Source organism: Solanum pennellii, chromosome 5 (genome assembly GCF_001406875.1).
Source record: "Solanum pennellii chromosome 5, SPENNV200".
Classification (NCBI taxonomy): Eukaryota; Viridiplantae; Streptophyta; class Magnoliopsida; order Solanales; family Solanaceae; genus Solanum; species Solanum pennellii.
In genome coordinates, this window is record NC_028641.1 from 25,740,833 (window position 1) to 25,759,794 (window position 18,962).

Sequence of the window (18,962 nt, forward strand, 5' to 3'; positions counted from 1 at the left end):
ACCCCCACCCCCACCCCAAACTCCAAACTCTAGTTTACACCAAAAATAAAGCAAACTAAGACTCCGTCTCTATCTTATAAGTGTTGCTATCTTGCCATCAGAACAAATCATTTGTTATCCCTTCCTTCACCTCCACCACTTGTGACTTATGATCATTGTCTGTGCTCCTTGTTGGTAAATAGACTATTCACGCTTGTCGCTAGAGTCCTTGCATGCTATGGACTTATCTACATAGAAGTTCTCTCATCTACTCGAGATGATATTCATTTTACGTGTAGCCCTCACCCTATCTATACTTGTTCAGCTATTTGTCATTTGCTCATTCTGCATTATATCATCACATTATCATTTGTTTTCTATCTTGAGGCTACAAGTGAAAGACTTCCTTATCTAGGATGGCAACAAGCTATGGTTGAGGAGATGTCTGCCTGAGTGGTACTTGGGAGCTCATTCCTCTACCTCTAATAAGTTTACAGTTGGTTGTCGTGGGGTGTATATGGGGAAGGTTGGCCCCGATAGATATTGATAGCTTAAAGGAACGATTAGCCATTAAGGGTTATGTATATATATATTTTTTGTTTTGACTAGGTGATAGTTTCTCTCTTGTGGCTAAGATTGCTTCAATATGTCTCTTTTTATCTATGACTGTTTTTGGCCATTGGCCTCTCTACCAGTTGGATATTTAAATTTCCTTCTTTCATGAGGATCAAGTGAAGCATATCTGAAGCAACCACCTAGTTTTGTTGCTTAGGGGAGCTTAGCAATATGGTGTGCAGACTACAACAAGCACTTTATGACATGTAGTAGTCTCCTCTAGCATGGTTCGAGAAGTTTAGTCTAGTTATTCAGGATTTTGGCATGGTTCTAAGTTAAGCTGATCATTTTGTGTTTATTATCGTGCTGCTTTAAATTTGTGTATGTACTTGGTGGTTTATGTTGAATACATAGTCATCAAAGGTAATGATGACGAGGAAATTACCAACTTCAAAACATGACCTTTTAAATAGTTATTATTTAAATCCCAATAGCTTGAAGGAATAATCTAGCAGACTTCTGCCTTAACTCTATTATTTTTTACATATACTATTTAGTAATTGAGGATCGATAGGAAAGCCATTACTAATGTAGAAGTATGATGATATGACTTGGTAATTTGATTATTGGTCTAACTTTTCATTGACTAAAATATACAAAAAAAGGAAAGTTCAGTTGGACTGCATGCAAGGTTGAAGTTGACGTTTTTTGATAACATACTGACTTCTTCTTGACCAAATTTTAGTATCTATCTATCAAAACAATTCTTTTCTCCATAAATGTCAAAAAAAATAATTCAATTTAAATGACAATTCTTTTCTCTAGATATTTTGTGGGGCAGAAACAACCCAAGTCATCCAGCTCAATCTCACTATCGTCTTTTTTGAGGTCATTTCTGGATTGCTTGTTAACATGTAGAAGAGCATATATACCAGGTGTGCAGTTCGAAGTATGTTGATGATCCTATAGCTATTATAGATATTCTAGATTCGTTATAAGATTAAGTAGATCTAGTTTAGATTTGTTGTGAGTATACAGCTCCATGATGTAAATTTGAGATCCCAGCTTTTAGTGCTGAAGATATATGCCCAAGACTATTACTTTATAATACACACACACACACACACACACACACACACACACACCCGGTCAACATGATTCACAATCTTGAGGAGTTTGTAGAGATCTTATGTTGCTAGACAAGATCCTTCCCCACTACCTATCTTGGACTTCCTTTAGGTGCTAAATTCAAGTCAACTGAAATTTGGAATATGTTGTTGAGAAGGTTGAAAAGAGAAGATTTCCTTTGGCATGGTTACAAAGAGAGCAAAGGATACAATTTGGTCAATTGGGCAACAATTTTGCATAGAAAAGATAAAGGTGGCTTGGGCATCAGTGATTTGAGGAAGCATAACAAGAGTCTTTTGATGAAATGGTTGTGAAGATACACGGAGGAGAGACAAGCTTTGTGGACAGATTTGATTAAATGTAAATATGGGGAGGATCGATTCTGGTGTAGTAACATAAGCACGGATGCTTATGGAGTGGGGGTTTGGAGAGCTATTAGAAACTTATGGGCCAAGTTAGAGGTAAATTTACATATCAAGGTGGGGGATGGAAGGAGAACTAGATTCTGGTGGGATGTATGGATCAAACAAACCTCCCTAAAAGACCTCTTCCTAATCTATTTGTTTTGTGCACCAGTTCTGAGGCAATAATCAGTGATTGCTGGACAGTACAAGGTTGGAATCTCTATTTCAGGAGACTTCTAAATGATTGGGAAATAGAAATAGTAGCCAAATTGTTGGAGGAAGTGGGGGATTTTAGAGGCACCAATACTGACAATGATGCTGTTAGATGGTCACACAGTAAGGATGGGATCTTCACAGTTGGCAGGGCATATAAAAAGGAGTGCAACTCGCGAAGTAGCAGATATTGGAGTTCATGGAAAAAATATCTGGAGGACTGCAGCACCAACAAAAGTTAAATGCTTTACTTGGTTGGTCATTAGAAAGGCATGCTTGACACATGAAGTCTTGAGAAAGAAAAGAAATATCATACTTCCGTGGTGCTCTTTATGTGGGAAGATAGGGTAAACTAACCGTCACCTATTCTTACATTGTACTTTCACAGCACAAATATGGTCCATGTTTCTCAACATTTTAGAAGAGAAATGGACTATGCCTGAACATACAAGCTGATTTACTTAGTTGTTGGATCAGGAGAGGAGGTAGCAAGAGACAGAAGACATGGTGGAATTTGATTCCACATTGCATTTGGTGGACAGTGTGGAAGGAGAGGAATAGTAGGAATTTTGAAGATATATCCAATTCCATTCACAAGGTTAAATGGAATTGCATTGTATCTCTATTTTTTTGGTGTAAAGAGATAGGATTAGAGTATTTAGATCAACTTTTAGAATTCGCCGAAGAATACAATGTTTACCGGTTCTCAAGAAAAAAAGAAGAGATTTACTACATGACAGTTACAATACCTATAAATGGGGGTAGACTTACTTTGATGAACAGTGACAACCTTTAAGAGGATATTTCTTTGTGAAGAACATTAATTTCCTCTAGTGAAATCAAACAAGGTCACTCAACCTACATCCCAAGGGGGGTTGGGAATTAGAAATCTTAGACTGCATAGTAAAAACATGTTGCTGAAGTGGTTATGGAGATATGGCCAAAATGAAGTAGGGTTCTTGAAGAAGATATTAGTTGTGAATTATGGTACCCTGAGCAATTACTGTTCAAAGAAGAGTTCAGACACTATATGGAGTTGGCCTCTGGAAGCACATCAGTAGCTACCAGGAGGCCATCATTCCGCGTGTATCCTTCAAAATTGCCCTTTGGTCAAATGAGCAACTGGTGTTCAAAGAAGAGCTCAGATGCTCGTGGAGTTGGCCTTTGGAAGCACATCAATAGCTACCACGAGACTTTCTTCTCGCATGTATCCTTCATAATTGTCCATGGCTTTAAGGTTAAATTTGGGAATTTAGATGGTTGGGCAACACTTCTTTACAAGCTTCATATCTAGGACTCTATCAGATTGCCAACAATAAAGACTGCTTTGTTTGTCAATGCAGAGACAACAATGTTTGGAGCTTCTTATTTGGGAGAAACTTGAATGAATGGGAAGTCAATAATCTACTCAGTATACTAGCCACCTTAGCAGATTTAGAAGTGAAGGGCTACACATATACAAAATGTATTGGGGAAACTCCAAGGATGGGCAATATACCGTGAAAGGCAACTAATACCTCACGTGCTCCCAGAATTGATTGCTGGAAAGTTGATAAGCCATCAAGAGGTTGTGCAGAATGATTCCAGCAATAATTTCTTAGTGTGTCCGGAGTGAAAGTAATCGCAGATGTTTTGATGGGGTCTCTACTTCAAATTACTCTCTTAAAGCTAGTTGTCTAGGTAACTTGCTTAGCTAGATTCTTGTCTCTTGTAAACAAATATGTTGACACTTTATTGGATTTTGTTAGCTCTTTGATTTTATCTTAGGTCTTTGTAATAGAGTTCAACTCTTCTGTATACTTTTGCTAATAGCATCCTCATGATGCTCGTTAATGATATTTATCTACTTCATAAAAGAAATGGTTGAAAGTTGACTTTTAAGAATTGTTGGCCTTTTAATTGGGAATAGATGCTTGAGTTTACGAACCTGAGGGTGTCACCTAGCTAAAGTAGTTTGAGAACTATGGGGTCTCAGTTTCATAATCCAACGGAGGCAAGAACACTAGGTGATTTCTTTCAATTTGGCCAAGCCTTGGTGGACAGAGTTGCCCAATATACATGTGCTGGTGGGAGGTAACAAGTACTCTGTTGGATTTGTCTTGGTGAGCTCAAGCTGGCCCGGATATGACAATTTAAAAAAAATATGTCGAGTTTGCTTTGCCAAGAATTTTTTCTGAACTTAAGTGGGAAATATTGAGAAAGCTGGGCTTCTAATGATCCCATGTGTTGTTTCGCTAAAGTGCTAGGCAAATATTATTAGTGGTCAACGTTCAAGTATATGCAGCCTTACAAGTAATAAAGGATGTAAGTCTAGATATTGTACCTACTAGGACTTGTTGGATTGATTGTCTAATTTTAATTATTACCTTAACTAATCAGTATGTAACCAACAATTCTGGGAGTTATGTTTTACTATGCGAAATTTAACCAAGAAATAACTGGAAATGTTTTGTCAAGCTGACGATTGTTTGATGTAATTCAAATGAGAGAAGTGTCTGTGGCAATTTAATAATCCGGTTGACTTATCCAATCATATGCTTAATTATCTTCTTGATAGCTAAATATGTGGCTTTTTGGCCTTACATCAGTAATTAATCTATCTACTGGGAAGTTTAGCATATTCCATTATGCTTTGTGTTGGTGTTGGCTTGCTCCTTAGAGAAAGGATTTGGTAAAGTTATGGGCTTGCAGTACCTTTAGTGCTATGGTATAAGATTGTCTTTTCTTTTACTTCGTGTATTCCTGAGCTTTTATTAATCTATTTTATCTTCTAATTCTATATTCTGTAGTCAGAGAGCTATGATTTGTGTCTTCTGCTGTAGACTAAGCTATTTCTCTGCCAAGAGTCGAGAAAAGGCTTTGATTTTCGGCATTCTTTGTTGGTAAACTGCAATAGAGAAGTTTGATATTGGTTATGCTTTTGGGGTTTTATAATTCAAAGCAACTTTAGTCTCTTAATCTTCTTTTTCAACATGATTATTAGATTTGTTGTTGTGATTTGATTGATCTGGAAAGGTTGGTAATTGTGTTACTGGCGCTGTTAAACTTTTTTGTATTATGCCAAGTATTCCACACCTTCCTTCTCAATATGCAATTTACACCCTGCAATGTGATGTTTCAGCAAATTGTGCCGCCAGTCTTAAATTCTTTCTCAGATCAAGATAGCAGAGTGCGTTATTATGCATGTGAAGCTCTGTATAATATAGCAAAGGTGAGATATGACTTGTACTCTGCATACTTTTTTTTTTTTTTGCTTCTTCTGTTTCTTTCTGACTTCAACTCTGCTACTTTTGCAGGTCGTAAGAGGAGATTTCATTGTGTTCTTCAACCAGATCTTTGATGCATTATGTAAGCTTTCAGCAGACTCAGATGCTAATGTGCAAAGTGCTGCTCATCTTTTAGATAGGCTTGTGAAGGTAAAACTAATAGTTCTTCCTGTCATTGGATGTTGTGTTACTTAATTTTGCAAGACTAGAGAGCAAAGGGTTAGTTGAAAGACTAAAAATGAAATATATCCGAGGATAGAGAAATTGGCATGTAATATCAACATGGGGTTGAGGGTTTTTGTTTGGATTAAAGATGAGGACTTTAAATGGTTGTGGTTGTTGAGAGTAGTTAGAATAGCATAGTTAATTATGGTAGATTACTTGGCTTCTTTCTTTTCTCTCATTTACTTATTCTTAGTTATTTTCATTCATATGTGTTGTGTTCGCCCGAAGGAATGGACATTTGTTGAGCTGGGAGTGCCGGTCTTTTGTCTCCAAAAATAACCATCTGTTTTAATCGAAAGATGTGCACACATTTGATATTTTATCTGATGAATTATTAACAGTTCAACTTTTGTGGGATGCAGGACATTGTGACAGAGAGTGATCAATTCAGGTGAGCTGTAATACTACTAATGTCTTCAACTGGAATGAATCTACCTTTTTCTGGTTGATGAATCTTAATGGAAACAACATTGAATTGATAATTTTATTTCTTATGCAGCATTGAAGAATTTATTCCATTGTTGAGAGAACGAATGAATGTCCTCAATCCTTATGTTCGCCAATTTCTCGTTGGGTGGATCACAGTTTTAGACAGTGTTCCAGATATAGATATGCTTGGTTTTCTTCCTGATTTTCTTGATGGTTAGTGCCTGTATATCAAATGTAAAGAGCCCTGTGCGATTCAATGTCCTTTTTTGCAAATCATTGTGGTCTTACTTTGATTGATCTACTGCAGGATTATTTAATATGCTGAGTGATAATAGCCATGAAATTAGACAACAGGCTGATTCTGCACTCTCTGAGTTTTTACAAGAGATTAAGAATTCTCCTGTAAGATTACTGCTGCCCCATGTGGATTATTGAGCTGTTGAATTTCAAAAATTTTCTACATAGGAATTTCATAGGAATCACACTACTTTATCCATGTGGATGGATACCCAATGTCAGATGAAAAAAAGAATCAAATGTATAATTCTTTATTTTTATAATGGCCTAGTTGGGACTTGAGTGATGATGATGCAAAAAAAATCTAATCTCAAGTGTAGCTTGTGGATATCAGTAATCTTTTAGAAGTTGTGTTTGACTTTTGATTTATACATGGTAGGGGTATCTTTTCCTATCATTTTGTGTCTCCATCCTTTCCAAGTAAGATTTTTTTTTTCTTTCGAAAAATCAGAAATGGAAAATAGAAGTGAACTCTTTTTCAGTAAATCAATTTGATAAAAAAGGAATTTTTAGTATCTGTTTTTTGTTGATTAATTTTTAAAAGCAGTACTGCTTTCCAGTCTGTAGACTATGGTCGCATGGCAGAAATACTGGTACAAAGGGCAGGCTCGCAGGATGAATTTACTCGGCTGACTGCTATAACTTGGGTAAGGATGTTGACATGCCTGGATCATCATGCACCTTGTCATTGTTAGCTTCATTTTCTATTGATATGAATTTGATACTTCCCTTAGCTGGGCTTTCTTTTCTATATAATAGTTTATTGTTCGCTACTTGCTTCAATTTGTCATATCCATTCTAATATACTGCTTTGCAGATAAATGAGTTTGTGAAACTTGGTGGAGATCAGCTTGTGCCTTATTATGCTGACATTTTAGGAGCAATTTTGCCCTGTATATCTGATAAGGAAGAGAAAATACGAGTTGTGAGCATACTGTCTTATAATTGTTGTACTTTGCTTTATTCCCTACTCATGCCACCTTTTCTTTTTGATGCTTGTGCTTGTTCTTCCTTCTGTATCTTCATTTTGCTCTTTAACTAGTCTCTGCTTTCTCTAATCAGGTTGCACGTGAAACAAATGAAGAACTTCGAGGAATTGAGGCTGATCCAGCCGAGGGATTTGATGTGGGAGCAATCCTCTCCATTGCTATGAGGTATGAAGTTAAAGAAGGAATATAGCTTTTGATATTTTGAAATAGTTTTCCCTTGACGTTGCATTTACTATCAGAAATCAAAGAGGTTGTACAGAAGTGGCTTTCATGATGTATGTTATCTAGATTTCTTATAAACATTGTCGTATCGGTTTATCAGGCAGATGTCCAGTGAATGGGAGGCAACACGTATTGAAGCGTTGCATTGGATGTCAACCCTGTTAAATAGACATCGCTCGGAGGTAAAACTGAAAGTTTCAATTACATGATCCGTTCGTTTTTTCTTATTGCATGATGATTAAAGCTCTGTCATGGTCATGAAGGAGGTTATGTAAGTTGAGTTTTGCTTAATATTTATTTATTTACACTACTTTGTGCACGTGGATACCTAACGTGAGTAGTCATAGGAATTTCAAAGACTTTCTACTGGAAAGCTGCATTACTAATATCTGAAACTTATATTTCTTTCTTTTCTTCAGAACTTTAACTTCCATTGCTGAACGTATTCAATATGTTTAGCATGGGCCGTTCCTTTGTGTTCAGTAGGAGAAAAGCCTCTGTGCTTGTCTTGCTAGTTATCCCTCTTCTTTCTTCTCGGAGGATGAAGTGCAGGAGAGTGGAAGACTAGATTATTTTACTCATATTTTACCATTTGATTGTTAGATGAAATTTTTGCTTTTGTGATCTTGTTATGCAAAAATATTTTCCATGTTTGTTTGAACTTTCACAAGGCCCTTAAAGACAAAACAACACTCTTATATGGACCACCGTCCACCCAGAAAACCTTGATCTTTGATAAGCTAAGAAAAGCCATAAGAATTTACTTTGTAGGGGTCAGAATGAACGACTTTCACTGCTGTGGACCGGCTTTCATAAAGCACCTTTGGGCAGCAGCTACTATTGGGATCCAATTTCGAGATCAATTCGACAATGAAACTCTTTAAGCAATGATCTTATCTATGTCATTTCTCTTGACGCGATACAAAAGACGACTTTCGAGAGTCACTTAGCCCCTTGACCTCTTTTCGTAATATGATGTATGTTGTGTGTGAACATATTTTTTGATAATACTCTGATTTTGCAAATATATTGTTTTATCAGTCTATCAATAATTGCTTTCAATCACATTTGCTTACATTTCTTTGGTTCCTGAATGCTTATCAATGTAGGTGTTCATTCTTTTTATTTTTGAGGCAGGTCTTAGTTTTTCTTAACGATGTCCTTGAAACTCTTCTAAAGGCGCTATCTGACCCCTCCGATGAGGTACTTCCTACTCCTTTGCTATGCTTAAGATGATGTAGTTTGCCTAGATGATGTCACTAGGTTCACAGTTATGATCAACACAAGTTATATTTCACAGTACTATTGTGATGGACCTTCTGTGACAACCTTGTGTTTCTTTCTGATTTTCTTGTCCCTTGGTCGGCTTTTGAAACTCAACTTTTAGCTGTATCTATGGGCTTTCTCAATGATGTAATTTAGTTTAAAAAATTTTGATATTACAAGTGGTTCTTTTCCTTTTTCTCTTTTGTTATTTTCTTGGCCCTTCGTTATATCAGCGTTACACATAACAGCCAATTAGATTTTTCTACATTGTCTCTGATCCTCATGTTTTATGAAATTTTAAAACACCAGCATCATTGGTATTGCTTCAAGCCTTGCAAATATTTTCCGTTTTGTGCAATAAATCAAAAGCCCGCTGATTGTCTTCCTATACTTCAACTTTTCTACTATGTTACGATTGGCTGTTATTTTTAGTTTATTCCTATGAATATCTTCCTATCTGATGAAGGAATGCAAGTTGAACTCATTCTTGATCTGGTTAATCCTTCCTAGTTTTAAGTTTAGTGAACTACATATTCTGATAATTGCCCATCTCTCATATTTCATCTTAGTCCAGATTAGCCCTACGTTTAAAGAAAGTTAAAGATAATGACCATTGTATTAATGGTTTTGATCCAATGTCAACCTCCTTTAGTCGGAAGGGGCTTTATTTGGAAGGGAGTGGAGAAATGAGGGTGGGGTTTTTCGGTTATGATTGATGTTACTGGGAAAATTTTTAGGTGCTTAAATTATAAGGATAGCATGCTTGATTGAATCTTCACATCTGCTATTTTGTGGGTTGTTATTGTATAAAGAATTTCCCATTTATATATTGAGTGTTGATTCTTTTTCAGGTAGTTCTTTTGGTGCTCAAGGTGCATGCATGTATAGCTGAAGACCCTCAACACTTCCGCCAGCTTGTCGTGTTCCTGGTTCACAACTTTCAGCTTGATCACTCACTCCTGGAAAAGTAAATGTTTTTCTTCTGTTCGTTTTTTGGGTGCTGAAATATTTGTGCCTTTTAATTATTGAGGTCCTTTTCTGTTGAAATCTTACCTTCTAATTCATCTCAGACGTGGAGCTTTGATAATTCGTCGGCTGTGTGTCCTCCTAAATGCTGAAAGAGTTTATCGTGAACTGTCTACCATTCTTGAAGGGGAATCAGATTTGGATTTTGCATCTATCATGGTTCAGGTTTCACTTCTGACATATTATTTAGTGGGAGACTTGTCTTGATTCTGTCAAATGGGGCGAAATAGTTAGTGAGTTATTTTGATTTGTTAAGTATAACTTATTGTAGAAACTTATCAAAAAAAATATTAGAGAACTTAGAACTATGACGCTCTCCTCGGGTCGGTTTCACATTTCCAATGCTCAAAGAAAAGGCTGAGCATCTGCTTATTTCTATTTCAGGCCTTAAACTTGATTTTGCTTACTGCATCTGAGTTGTCTGACCTTCGAGATCTTCTTAAACAATCGCTGGTCAATGCTGATGGGAAGAACTTATTTCTTTCCTTGTATGCATCATGGTGCCATTCTCCAATGGCAATAATCAGCCTCTGCCTATTAGCTCAGGTAAGCTAGAACTCTTTTTGAGATAAAAACTCTTTTCGTTTTTGAGATAGCAGGTAAGAACTTTCACTTGTCTTTCTCAAGCCTTTTCACCTCTTTCTCTTTTTGAACTGAACAAATCTTCGTCCTTATTTTTCTTGGGATTTCCCTACAGGCTTATCAACATGCAAGTTCTGTTATTCATCTGTTGGTTGAGGAAGACATCAATGTGAAGTTCTTAGTCCAACTGGATAAGTTGATCCATCTTCTGGAAACTCCGACCTTTGCTTACCTTAGGCTGCAGGTATTTTGGTTTTGTGAAATTTGTTTTTTTGGGTAGATAATTTAATTTATATTGAGAAAAGCTTCCCATATACAAGAGATATATCAAAAAGTAAGAATTTACATCAAAAACATAATTCTCTGCGAAAGATACCCAGTCATCTACACAAATAGGTATCTCAAGGGTGCACCAAAAAGCAATCGAAGGCAATATGCTATAGGTTACTCCTCATATGCACAAATCAGTTTCAATTTGCTCATATGCCCTCCTATTGCTTGCCCTCCATACGACCTACATAAGAGCTAGTGGTACAACCTCCCATGCCTTTTGTCTTCTTATCCTACTTTTAGCTGCACAGCTGTGCAACACAGCTTACAGTTGACCAATCTCCAGGGACCTGTTGGCACTTTAACATGCACTAAATGACCAATTTCTTCATCCGAGCATTTACACATATAGCACCTACTAACAAAAGTAGTTCTCTTGCTCAAATTCTCAGCTATCTGAATCGCTCCCCTCACTGCGAACCAAGAAACTTTTATGGGTGCCTTGGGAATCCAAACGATAAAGTGTGGAAACGTGTCTCCTCTCTCACCTCCAAGAATCCTGAGTAGAGGTTGATATGGTCTGCTTGTATAGTAACTTCAGCCAACTTTGGAATTTCTCCTCCTGGTCTTCTATGTTTTGTTCATTATGCTTTTGGCAGAAGCATTTTTTTTGTGAACTTAAAATATTAATATTGATGAAGGAAGTGTTTCCTTCTCTTTCTCTTTAAGTTATATGTTCCTTCTTTTATCCCAATATAATCTGTAGAGACAAGCTATTTCAGCTAAAAAATGAGATGTCAATGATGAAAACTGCTGAATCTGAAGCAACAAGGGAACATTACTAGTGGTTGCATTTTAGAATCAAGCTGCATTGTGTTAATTTTTGATTCCTAGATGCTTTGAATGCTATAAAGTTCATGTTATTGCATCATTCATCAATATATTTTCTTGCTGTGAGAAGCACATTTCTTTGTTCTGGTGTGTTTGATGGAGCATGCCAAAGGACCAAAAAGCTTCTGGTCTACATTTCACAAGTAAACAAGCATGAAACAACTTGGAGTGAAGAAGATTGTCTTATTATCGACATATCTTCTTCTCAAAACAATTTTACATGCCACCACGAAAAGGTTGATATAGGGTGTCATCTCAATTCTGGACAAGTGCATCACCAGCTGCCTTACACCTATCATCGAATGGACTGTCTTAACATTTGTATACCCCAAGTAACCATAAACATGTAACCATGATACACGAAATTTATCAATTTTAAGATTGAAATCATATGGCATATTGGCCTAATCATGAATGTGGAACCATAAAGTGAAACATCAAAGGTTTCTAAACAGTTATTATATAACCATAATACTGTCAAATGACACATGCACATGTCTAGACTAAGCACAGGGACATCTCCCAGCTATGCGAAATATTAAATTATACTGCCCTGGCAATGATAATCGGGCTCAGCGAAAGCTGACAAGGGAGGAATTGATAAAATATCGGATGCACAAAAGATAAGAGAAACTCTAAAATCTAAGAACAAGGAAGTAAAGATAGGAGATCGACACAACAATAGCTATATTAAAGCTAAAACATCCAATTAAGAATCCAAACAAGCACCAAATCTGTCAAGGCCCATAAGAGAAACAAATTCCTCAAGCACGAGATCTATCAGTAGATAACCTTCATGAGGAAAGATCTTCAAGCAAGCAGTCTCTTCAACATTCAATAACAACAAAGGCCATAGCTAGCCTACGATCACAAGAGGTTCACTCAATAATTCTGCATAGCCTCAAAATAATCTTATAACTATTTAAGTCTAAACGATTTATTCTCCTCTATTTATAGCGTAGCTAATTATTACAAAAATACTTCTAATGAAATAAGCACCTTCCTAGTCGAGAAACTGTCATATCTAGAATAGCTACATTACATTCATAGCCTCTTTTTCCCTGCTCCGAGTAGTCTTCCATTTGTAGCCTCGTACTTCCACTTTAGTATGTTTGTGATCCTCAAGGTTTCACTCCAAGCCCCCAACATAGCGATTTGATGAGACGCTCTTGAGCTCCTTAGCTTGCCATGGGGTGTTGTGAAAGGTGCTCGCCTTTCGCCTTTGGCAACAAGGTGAGGCGAGGCGAGGAGATTTGGAAATGGCGAGCTATGGCGATGACAAGGCGATGGCGATGGCGATGGCTTCGCCTTTATTATTATTATTATTATTATTGTTATTATTTTTTAAGGTCTGATTTAATAATTAAATGCCAAAATAAGGGGGTTTTTGGGGTACTTTTGCAAACTTTCACCTTCGCGACCTGCACTCTTCTTCTCCTCAGTTGCGACGCTTGAGCTTCTTCGCGGCTGCTGCTCTTTCGTGACTGCTGCCAGGTACGAGATGAATGCCTCTTTTCTTCTTCTTCTTCTTCTTCTTCTTCTTCTTCAGTTCTTCGATTCTTCTCTTCTTCTTCTTTTGTAGTTCTTCTCTTATTTCTTCTTCTCTTCTTCTTCCCGACCTCCTTTTTACTGTGCTCTGTTTTCCAGTGGTAATGTAGTAGTGACCTGATCCTCTGTTTTCAGTTGTAGTGATAGAGTGCGCTGTTCTGTTGCAGTGTTCATTGCTCACTGAAAGCTGCCTATATTTTTTTAAAAAAGAAATTTAATCCTTCTATAATTACTTCTTCCCTACTTAATTTAGTTATACTAATTAATATAGTATTTGGAGTTCTAGTATTGCTTTTAGAGTTGTAGAGTTCTAATGTTGCTTGTCAATTGTCTTATCAATTATTGAGTCATTCAGGTTCTAGACTTTTAGTATCTAACATTAGTTTTTGAATTGAAATATTTGCTAATATATGTTATTGCTATTAAGATTTTGGATATTATATATGCATTAAAATTTTAAATTTTTGGTATTAATTGGCGCCTTAATTCAAAAAGGCGAGCGCCTCGTGGCGAGGCAAGCCCTCCTTTTTGTCGTCTTTCGCTGTCCTAAACACTGGCGTGCATGCATCAGGAATCAGCAGTGATCTCCAGGTTGATGGTTGGTGTGTGCAAATGAAGTGTGGACCTAATTCGAGTTGTGCCTTCTATATTCCATAGTGTGAAATGAAATAAGTCATACATAGTTTTTTTGTGGTTGGATGTACTGATTGTGCTCAACTTATTGATTATATCACTACATTTAAGGGAGTTAGTTATATACTGTTCTCTTGCAGCTTCTTGAACCTGGAAGATACATATGGTTGTTAAAAGCTTTGTATGGCCTGCTGATGCTGCTACCGCAGGTATGTTGTGAATTGGTTCTCCATTGACTTTGAATTGAAGTACCTTGCACCAAATATATTCTCATTTTTTGTAAGATTTTCTGCTTTAGAAGAGGTGTAAAAGAGGTAAAGAACTTCTAGGAAAAAAAATGGTTCTCCACAAGGAGATCCAATCATCTCCGCTAATATCTCATAGGTGCTCCTAAAATGTACAAGAAAATTTAAGGTTCTTTAATCTGTACCAAGGTAATTTACCCCTTTCAAAAGATCGTGATTTCTTCCTCTCCATATGAGTAACAAAAATTGTGGAGGGTCATTTCCATCTTGCACATTTTCCTCCAAAATGAACAACTTTGCAGCAGCTCTCAATCAAGGTCCTAAAACTTCTGGGCCATACTTTATAGCCTGTGTTCCATCTGACAGTAAAGTAAAGTGGTTCACATCCTTCCCTGCCCTTAAACTTGAGCTAACATGAATTTTCTCCCCTATGTTCTATTGATGTAAGACTTCATCTGTTTTTATTAAGATTAAGATGTCTAATCCTATATACACATCTGGAACTTGAGCTGACATGAATTTCTTCCCCTATGTTTAATCAATGTAAGTTCCCGTTTCTTTTTATTAATATTATGACGTCTAATTTGTCTAATCTGAATATATATCTGAATATTAAGATGTTGCATTAAGATTTGATTAAAAAATGAGTAAGAGTATTTGTTTTCTTAACATTTTGAATGTATAGACTTGTCTTTATTTTAATTATTATATGAAATACTCCTATGTTTTATTTATGTGTCTTAATTTGATCGGCCATTGAGTTTAAGAAAGGTAAAGAAGACTTTTGAATCTTGTGGTACGAAAGTAAATATATGTGTAATGTACCAAAATATCTTTAAAGCTTGTGGTCTTAAATAAGCCATGTGGATGTTGGAATTAAAAAACCGTTAAATATAGAAATTGACATTATTTTTAAACAAACTAAAAGAAAAAGTAAGACACTTAAATTGAATAAGAGGGAATATATAATTCATATAAAATGCTATTCCCTCCGTTTCGATTTGTCTGTCTTACTTTTCTTTTTAGTCCGTTTGAAAAAAAATGTTTCTCTCCTTTCTTGGTAACTCTTTAATTCTAACTATGTTTAAGACCACAAGATTAAAGGACATTTTGGTATATTCTTACATATCTTTAGTTTTAGACCACATAATTCAAGTCTTCTTTACTACAACGAAGGGTGTGGCTAGTGGTCAATGAAGTGGTAGAACCATGAGGCTCACATTCAATTCTCAACGGGACAAAAAACACTAGGTGACTCTTTCCATCTGTCCTAAGCCTTGGTGTACAGAGCTACCTGGTACATGTTACTAGCTGGAGGTGGTAGGTATCCCTAGAATTAGTTGAGGTGTGGCAGGGACACCACAATCATCAAAATAATATAAACTTTCCTTAAATTTCATGTCAAGTCAAAGCCAAACATTTACCTATGAAGACACGTTTCTAGCGTCGACCTTAAATGCTCCCCTCTTGGACTTTCCCTTTTGGCCCAACTGTAGAACTCAAGACATTGCCCAATGACTTTGGCATGTTTGTTTAACTTTTAAAAACTATTAAGTGTTTTTTTGCCTCTTCCATTAATATCTCCTTGTATAGCATCCGTTGTCTACTTGACAGGATCAAATGTTTGAGAATGGAAAGAAATGAAATATAAATTAAAAACTAAAAAATAAACTTTTAGAAATTTTAGAATAATAACAATAAGAATAGAATTTAAAATAAATTGAAATAAAAAATAAATTAAAATGAAAAAATTTAAATATAAATAAAAAGAAATTAAAAAATAATCAGCTTGTAATTATACTAAGTAATCACTGGCAATTCATAACCCCTCCCTAAGAATTGGAGACTAATTGTTTCTTGCGAATTACCACCAATTACCTACTAACCAATTAATCACATGGCCAACCAAACATGCCAGATAATGTAAATGTAATTACACTTAGTTAGACCAAATCCAATTAACAAGTGACTTTCCAAAGAAGCCCTAAATCACAATGAAAGACAAAATTGGTTAACACCTTAAAAAATTCAGTTTTTATTTTTCTGAATTCGAAACCAAACCAAAAAATCAAACAAAGTAAATTGTAAATTGTAAATTATTAATCCAAAATCAAATCAAAAAATCAGTCCAAATTAGAATCGGTTCAATTTGGTTTGGTTTTTAGGTTTAATCCGAATAGTGCACACACCTATGTATAATTATTGATGCTTTAGTCTAAAAATTGTTATAGTTGATACTTTAGTCTTAAAAATGTTATCGTTGATGCTTAGCTGACATGTCGTATGTGTGTGGCTGAGCTGGTAAATTTCAATATGTCCGTCCCTGTACTGCAATTACATGTGCGTGTTTGCTAATTTAAAATATCTTTTAATCAATTGGTGCAGCAAAGTGCAGCCTTTAAGATTCTCCGCACTCGTTTGAAAACTGTGCCTTCATACTCCTTCAAGGAAGAGAATTTTAGGAGAATTTCATCTGGGATTCCGTATTCTCAATATAATTATGGTGGAGGAGGGGGGTCACAAATACTTGAGGAGGGAGACCTGAATGAAAATCCAAATTCGCTTGACATGCATAATGGGATAAACTTTGCCTTGAAGCTGCAGCAGTTTCAGCAAATTCAGAAGCAACATCATTTGCATTCAAAGTCACAGACTCAATCACGCTTTGTTTCTAGTTCATCTGCGAAGGTGTTGCTCTGCTTACTCAATTTACTGATAATGTTTAAAGTATTCACTGTTACTTTGATATTGAACTTGTATAATTAAAGGTTTACTCAGAGGGGAATTAAAATTTTTGAGATAACTGATTTTGCTCAAGCTAGAAGAATAAATTTGATATGGGGAAGGACGGGCTGGCGGGCTGTATAAACAAGTTGTGCATGGACTACTGTTATTCATTCTCTTATCCTCTTCTATATTCAGGATGTACAAATAGCAGAAGAATTAAAGCGATCTGTGGACTTGAATAGGCCCCCTTCAAGATCGTCTCATAGAGGCTTGGGACAGATGTAACTCTTGACTCTGACTGTGCTGATTATATGGGTTATCATAGTATTCTTGTAAGTTGTAAATTATCCTAGTAGCTTGTGAGGGAAGATGAGGGACGGAAGGAGGGCGTATTAATTCATATATATCCAAGCAATTTCTTTTTTTCTTTTCAAAGGATATTTAGGGGAACATTGTCTATGTGGTTCTATTATTTTTGTTGTATACCATATGGGCAAAACATGTATGTTTGTAGGACTATAATATATACATTGTATATGAACAGTTCGTTTTATTCATACTACTTCTGCTATTATGGTTTAAATATAAATGTTTAATTATTCATCAATCATTATGGTTAACAGTTCCTTTCTTTTAGGGGAACATTGTCTATGTGAATCTATTATTTTTGTTGTATACAATATGTGCAAAACATGTATGTTTGTAGGACTATAATATATACTTTGTAAATGAACAGTTCGTTTTATTCATGCTACTTCTGCTATTATGGTTTAAATATAAATATTTAATTATTCATCAACCATTATGGTTAACAGTTCCTTCCTGGGATTGCGCTGGGGCTGCAAACATTGGTAATTGATTATTGGTTTAAAGATTTTGGTAACTGTTTGGGTTTTTTTTCCTTCTTATCAGTTCTATAATGGTTTGGGGTAATCCATTTTGATGTATAAAGTATCACATTGGGTTAAGTTTCATTCTTCTTTTCTTCCGGTCTCAAACTCTTGGGGGTTGTCTGGTAACTGGATAAAGCTACTCCATTTTAAAAGTAATTGTGAACTATACTATTTTGGAATATCTAAGAATACTTATTCACTTTATGAAATTAATAGATAATTTAATATTTAGTTTTTAACTTACTCTTATTATTAATTTTAGTCATGTATCTATTACGTTTTTTAAGACATTGAATTTATTATATTCAAATAGTGATATAAACTATTCTTTTATTTATAATATCATAAGAAATGTGCAAATAAAGAGTTAACAAGTATTATTAGACAACGGAGTACATCTAAAAAATAACTTTATTATTCATGTATTAATTTTAAGAAAAAGAGAAAAAAAAATGCCCCTTTCATTTATTACTGGACTTTATCTTTATAATTAAAATAAAGTTGTTCTTACCCTTGGCTCTACAAACTTATCACCCCTACCCTCCAAACTAATGGTTTTCCCTGAATCAATCTCAAATTCTCAATCAAATTCAGCTTTTAATCCATTTAAGTTGATCATAGATATCAAATGCATAAAAAAGAAAGTAAAATCACAAAATGGATTCACCAAAACCCATTTCAATTTCTAATTGAACAAAGAAATTTCTGCCCATTGATGAGGTTTTAAAAAACAATGTTGGAAGCAAAGGCAGAGGGAGAAGAGGTTGAAATTACGATTCCAAAGTGGAACTTGCTTGTAAAAAGTTGAAATTCGAACTCAAGCTCCATTAATGTTTATGTTATTTACTTAGTTGGTTCTTCAAGTTTCAGTTTCCAATTCAACAACAAATATCCTTAAAAGCTTTTAACTGTGGTATCGAAGATATTTACACAATGAGCAAAAACTGCAACAGATTTAATGACAAAGGAGAAATTGACTCTTTTTGTTTTGGGTGGACTCAGCAAAATTGATAACATTGAAAATTATATTTGATTTTGTTCATAACGATGGTAATTTTTTTTATCTTGGTTGGTATTAAAAAGGAGTTTCGTTCTAAATGAGTTTTAAATGGGTATCGGGTTGAAAATGAGAATTTGAGATTGATTTGAGTTTGGAGGGTACGGGTAATAAATT

At 35.5% G+C, this 18,962-nt stretch overlaps 1 protein-coding gene across 2 annotated transcripts in view; it reads left to right on the forward strand.

The window, feature by feature from the left end:
* LOC107020681 (protein VAC14 homolog) overlaps nt 1–17,466 on the forward strand; it is a 23,289-nt gene extending 5,823 nt beyond the window's left edge. The window contains exons 4-20 of one of the 2 annotated variants that reach the window (XM_027917139.1): nt 5,401–5,490; nt 5,576–5,695; nt 6,133–6,161; nt 6,270–6,412; nt 6,507–6,601; nt 7,057–7,143; nt 7,314–7,421; nt 7,559–7,650; nt 7,808–7,889; nt 8,845–8,910; nt 9,825–9,940; nt 10,044–10,164; nt 10,384–10,545; nt 10,697–10,825; nt 14,043–14,132; nt 16,554–16,856; nt 17,091–17,466. In XM_027917139.1, the coding sequence (XP_027772940.1) occupies nt 5,401–5,490; nt 5,576–5,695; nt 6,133–6,161; nt 6,270–6,412; nt 6,507–6,601; nt 7,057–7,143; nt 7,314–7,421; nt 7,559–7,650; nt 7,808–7,889; nt 8,845–8,910; nt 9,825–9,940; nt 10,044–10,164; nt 10,384–10,545; nt 10,697–10,825; nt 14,043–14,132; nt 16,554–16,856; nt 17,091–17,180 (1,923 nt within the window). In that variant the 3' untranslated portion in view covers nt 17,181–17,466. The remainder of the gene's footprint in view (nt 1–5,400; nt 5,491–5,575; nt 5,696–6,132; nt 6,162–6,269; nt 6,413–6,506; nt 6,602–7,056; nt 7,144–7,313; nt 7,422–7,558; nt 7,651–7,807; nt 7,890–8,844; nt 8,911–9,824; nt 9,941–10,043; nt 10,165–10,383; nt 10,546–10,696; nt 10,826–14,042; nt 14,133–16,553; nt 16,857–17,090) is intronic. The other variant, XM_015221139.2, reaches the window with a different exon arrangement.
* Nucleotides 17,467–18,962: the final 1,496 nt, after the last annotated feature.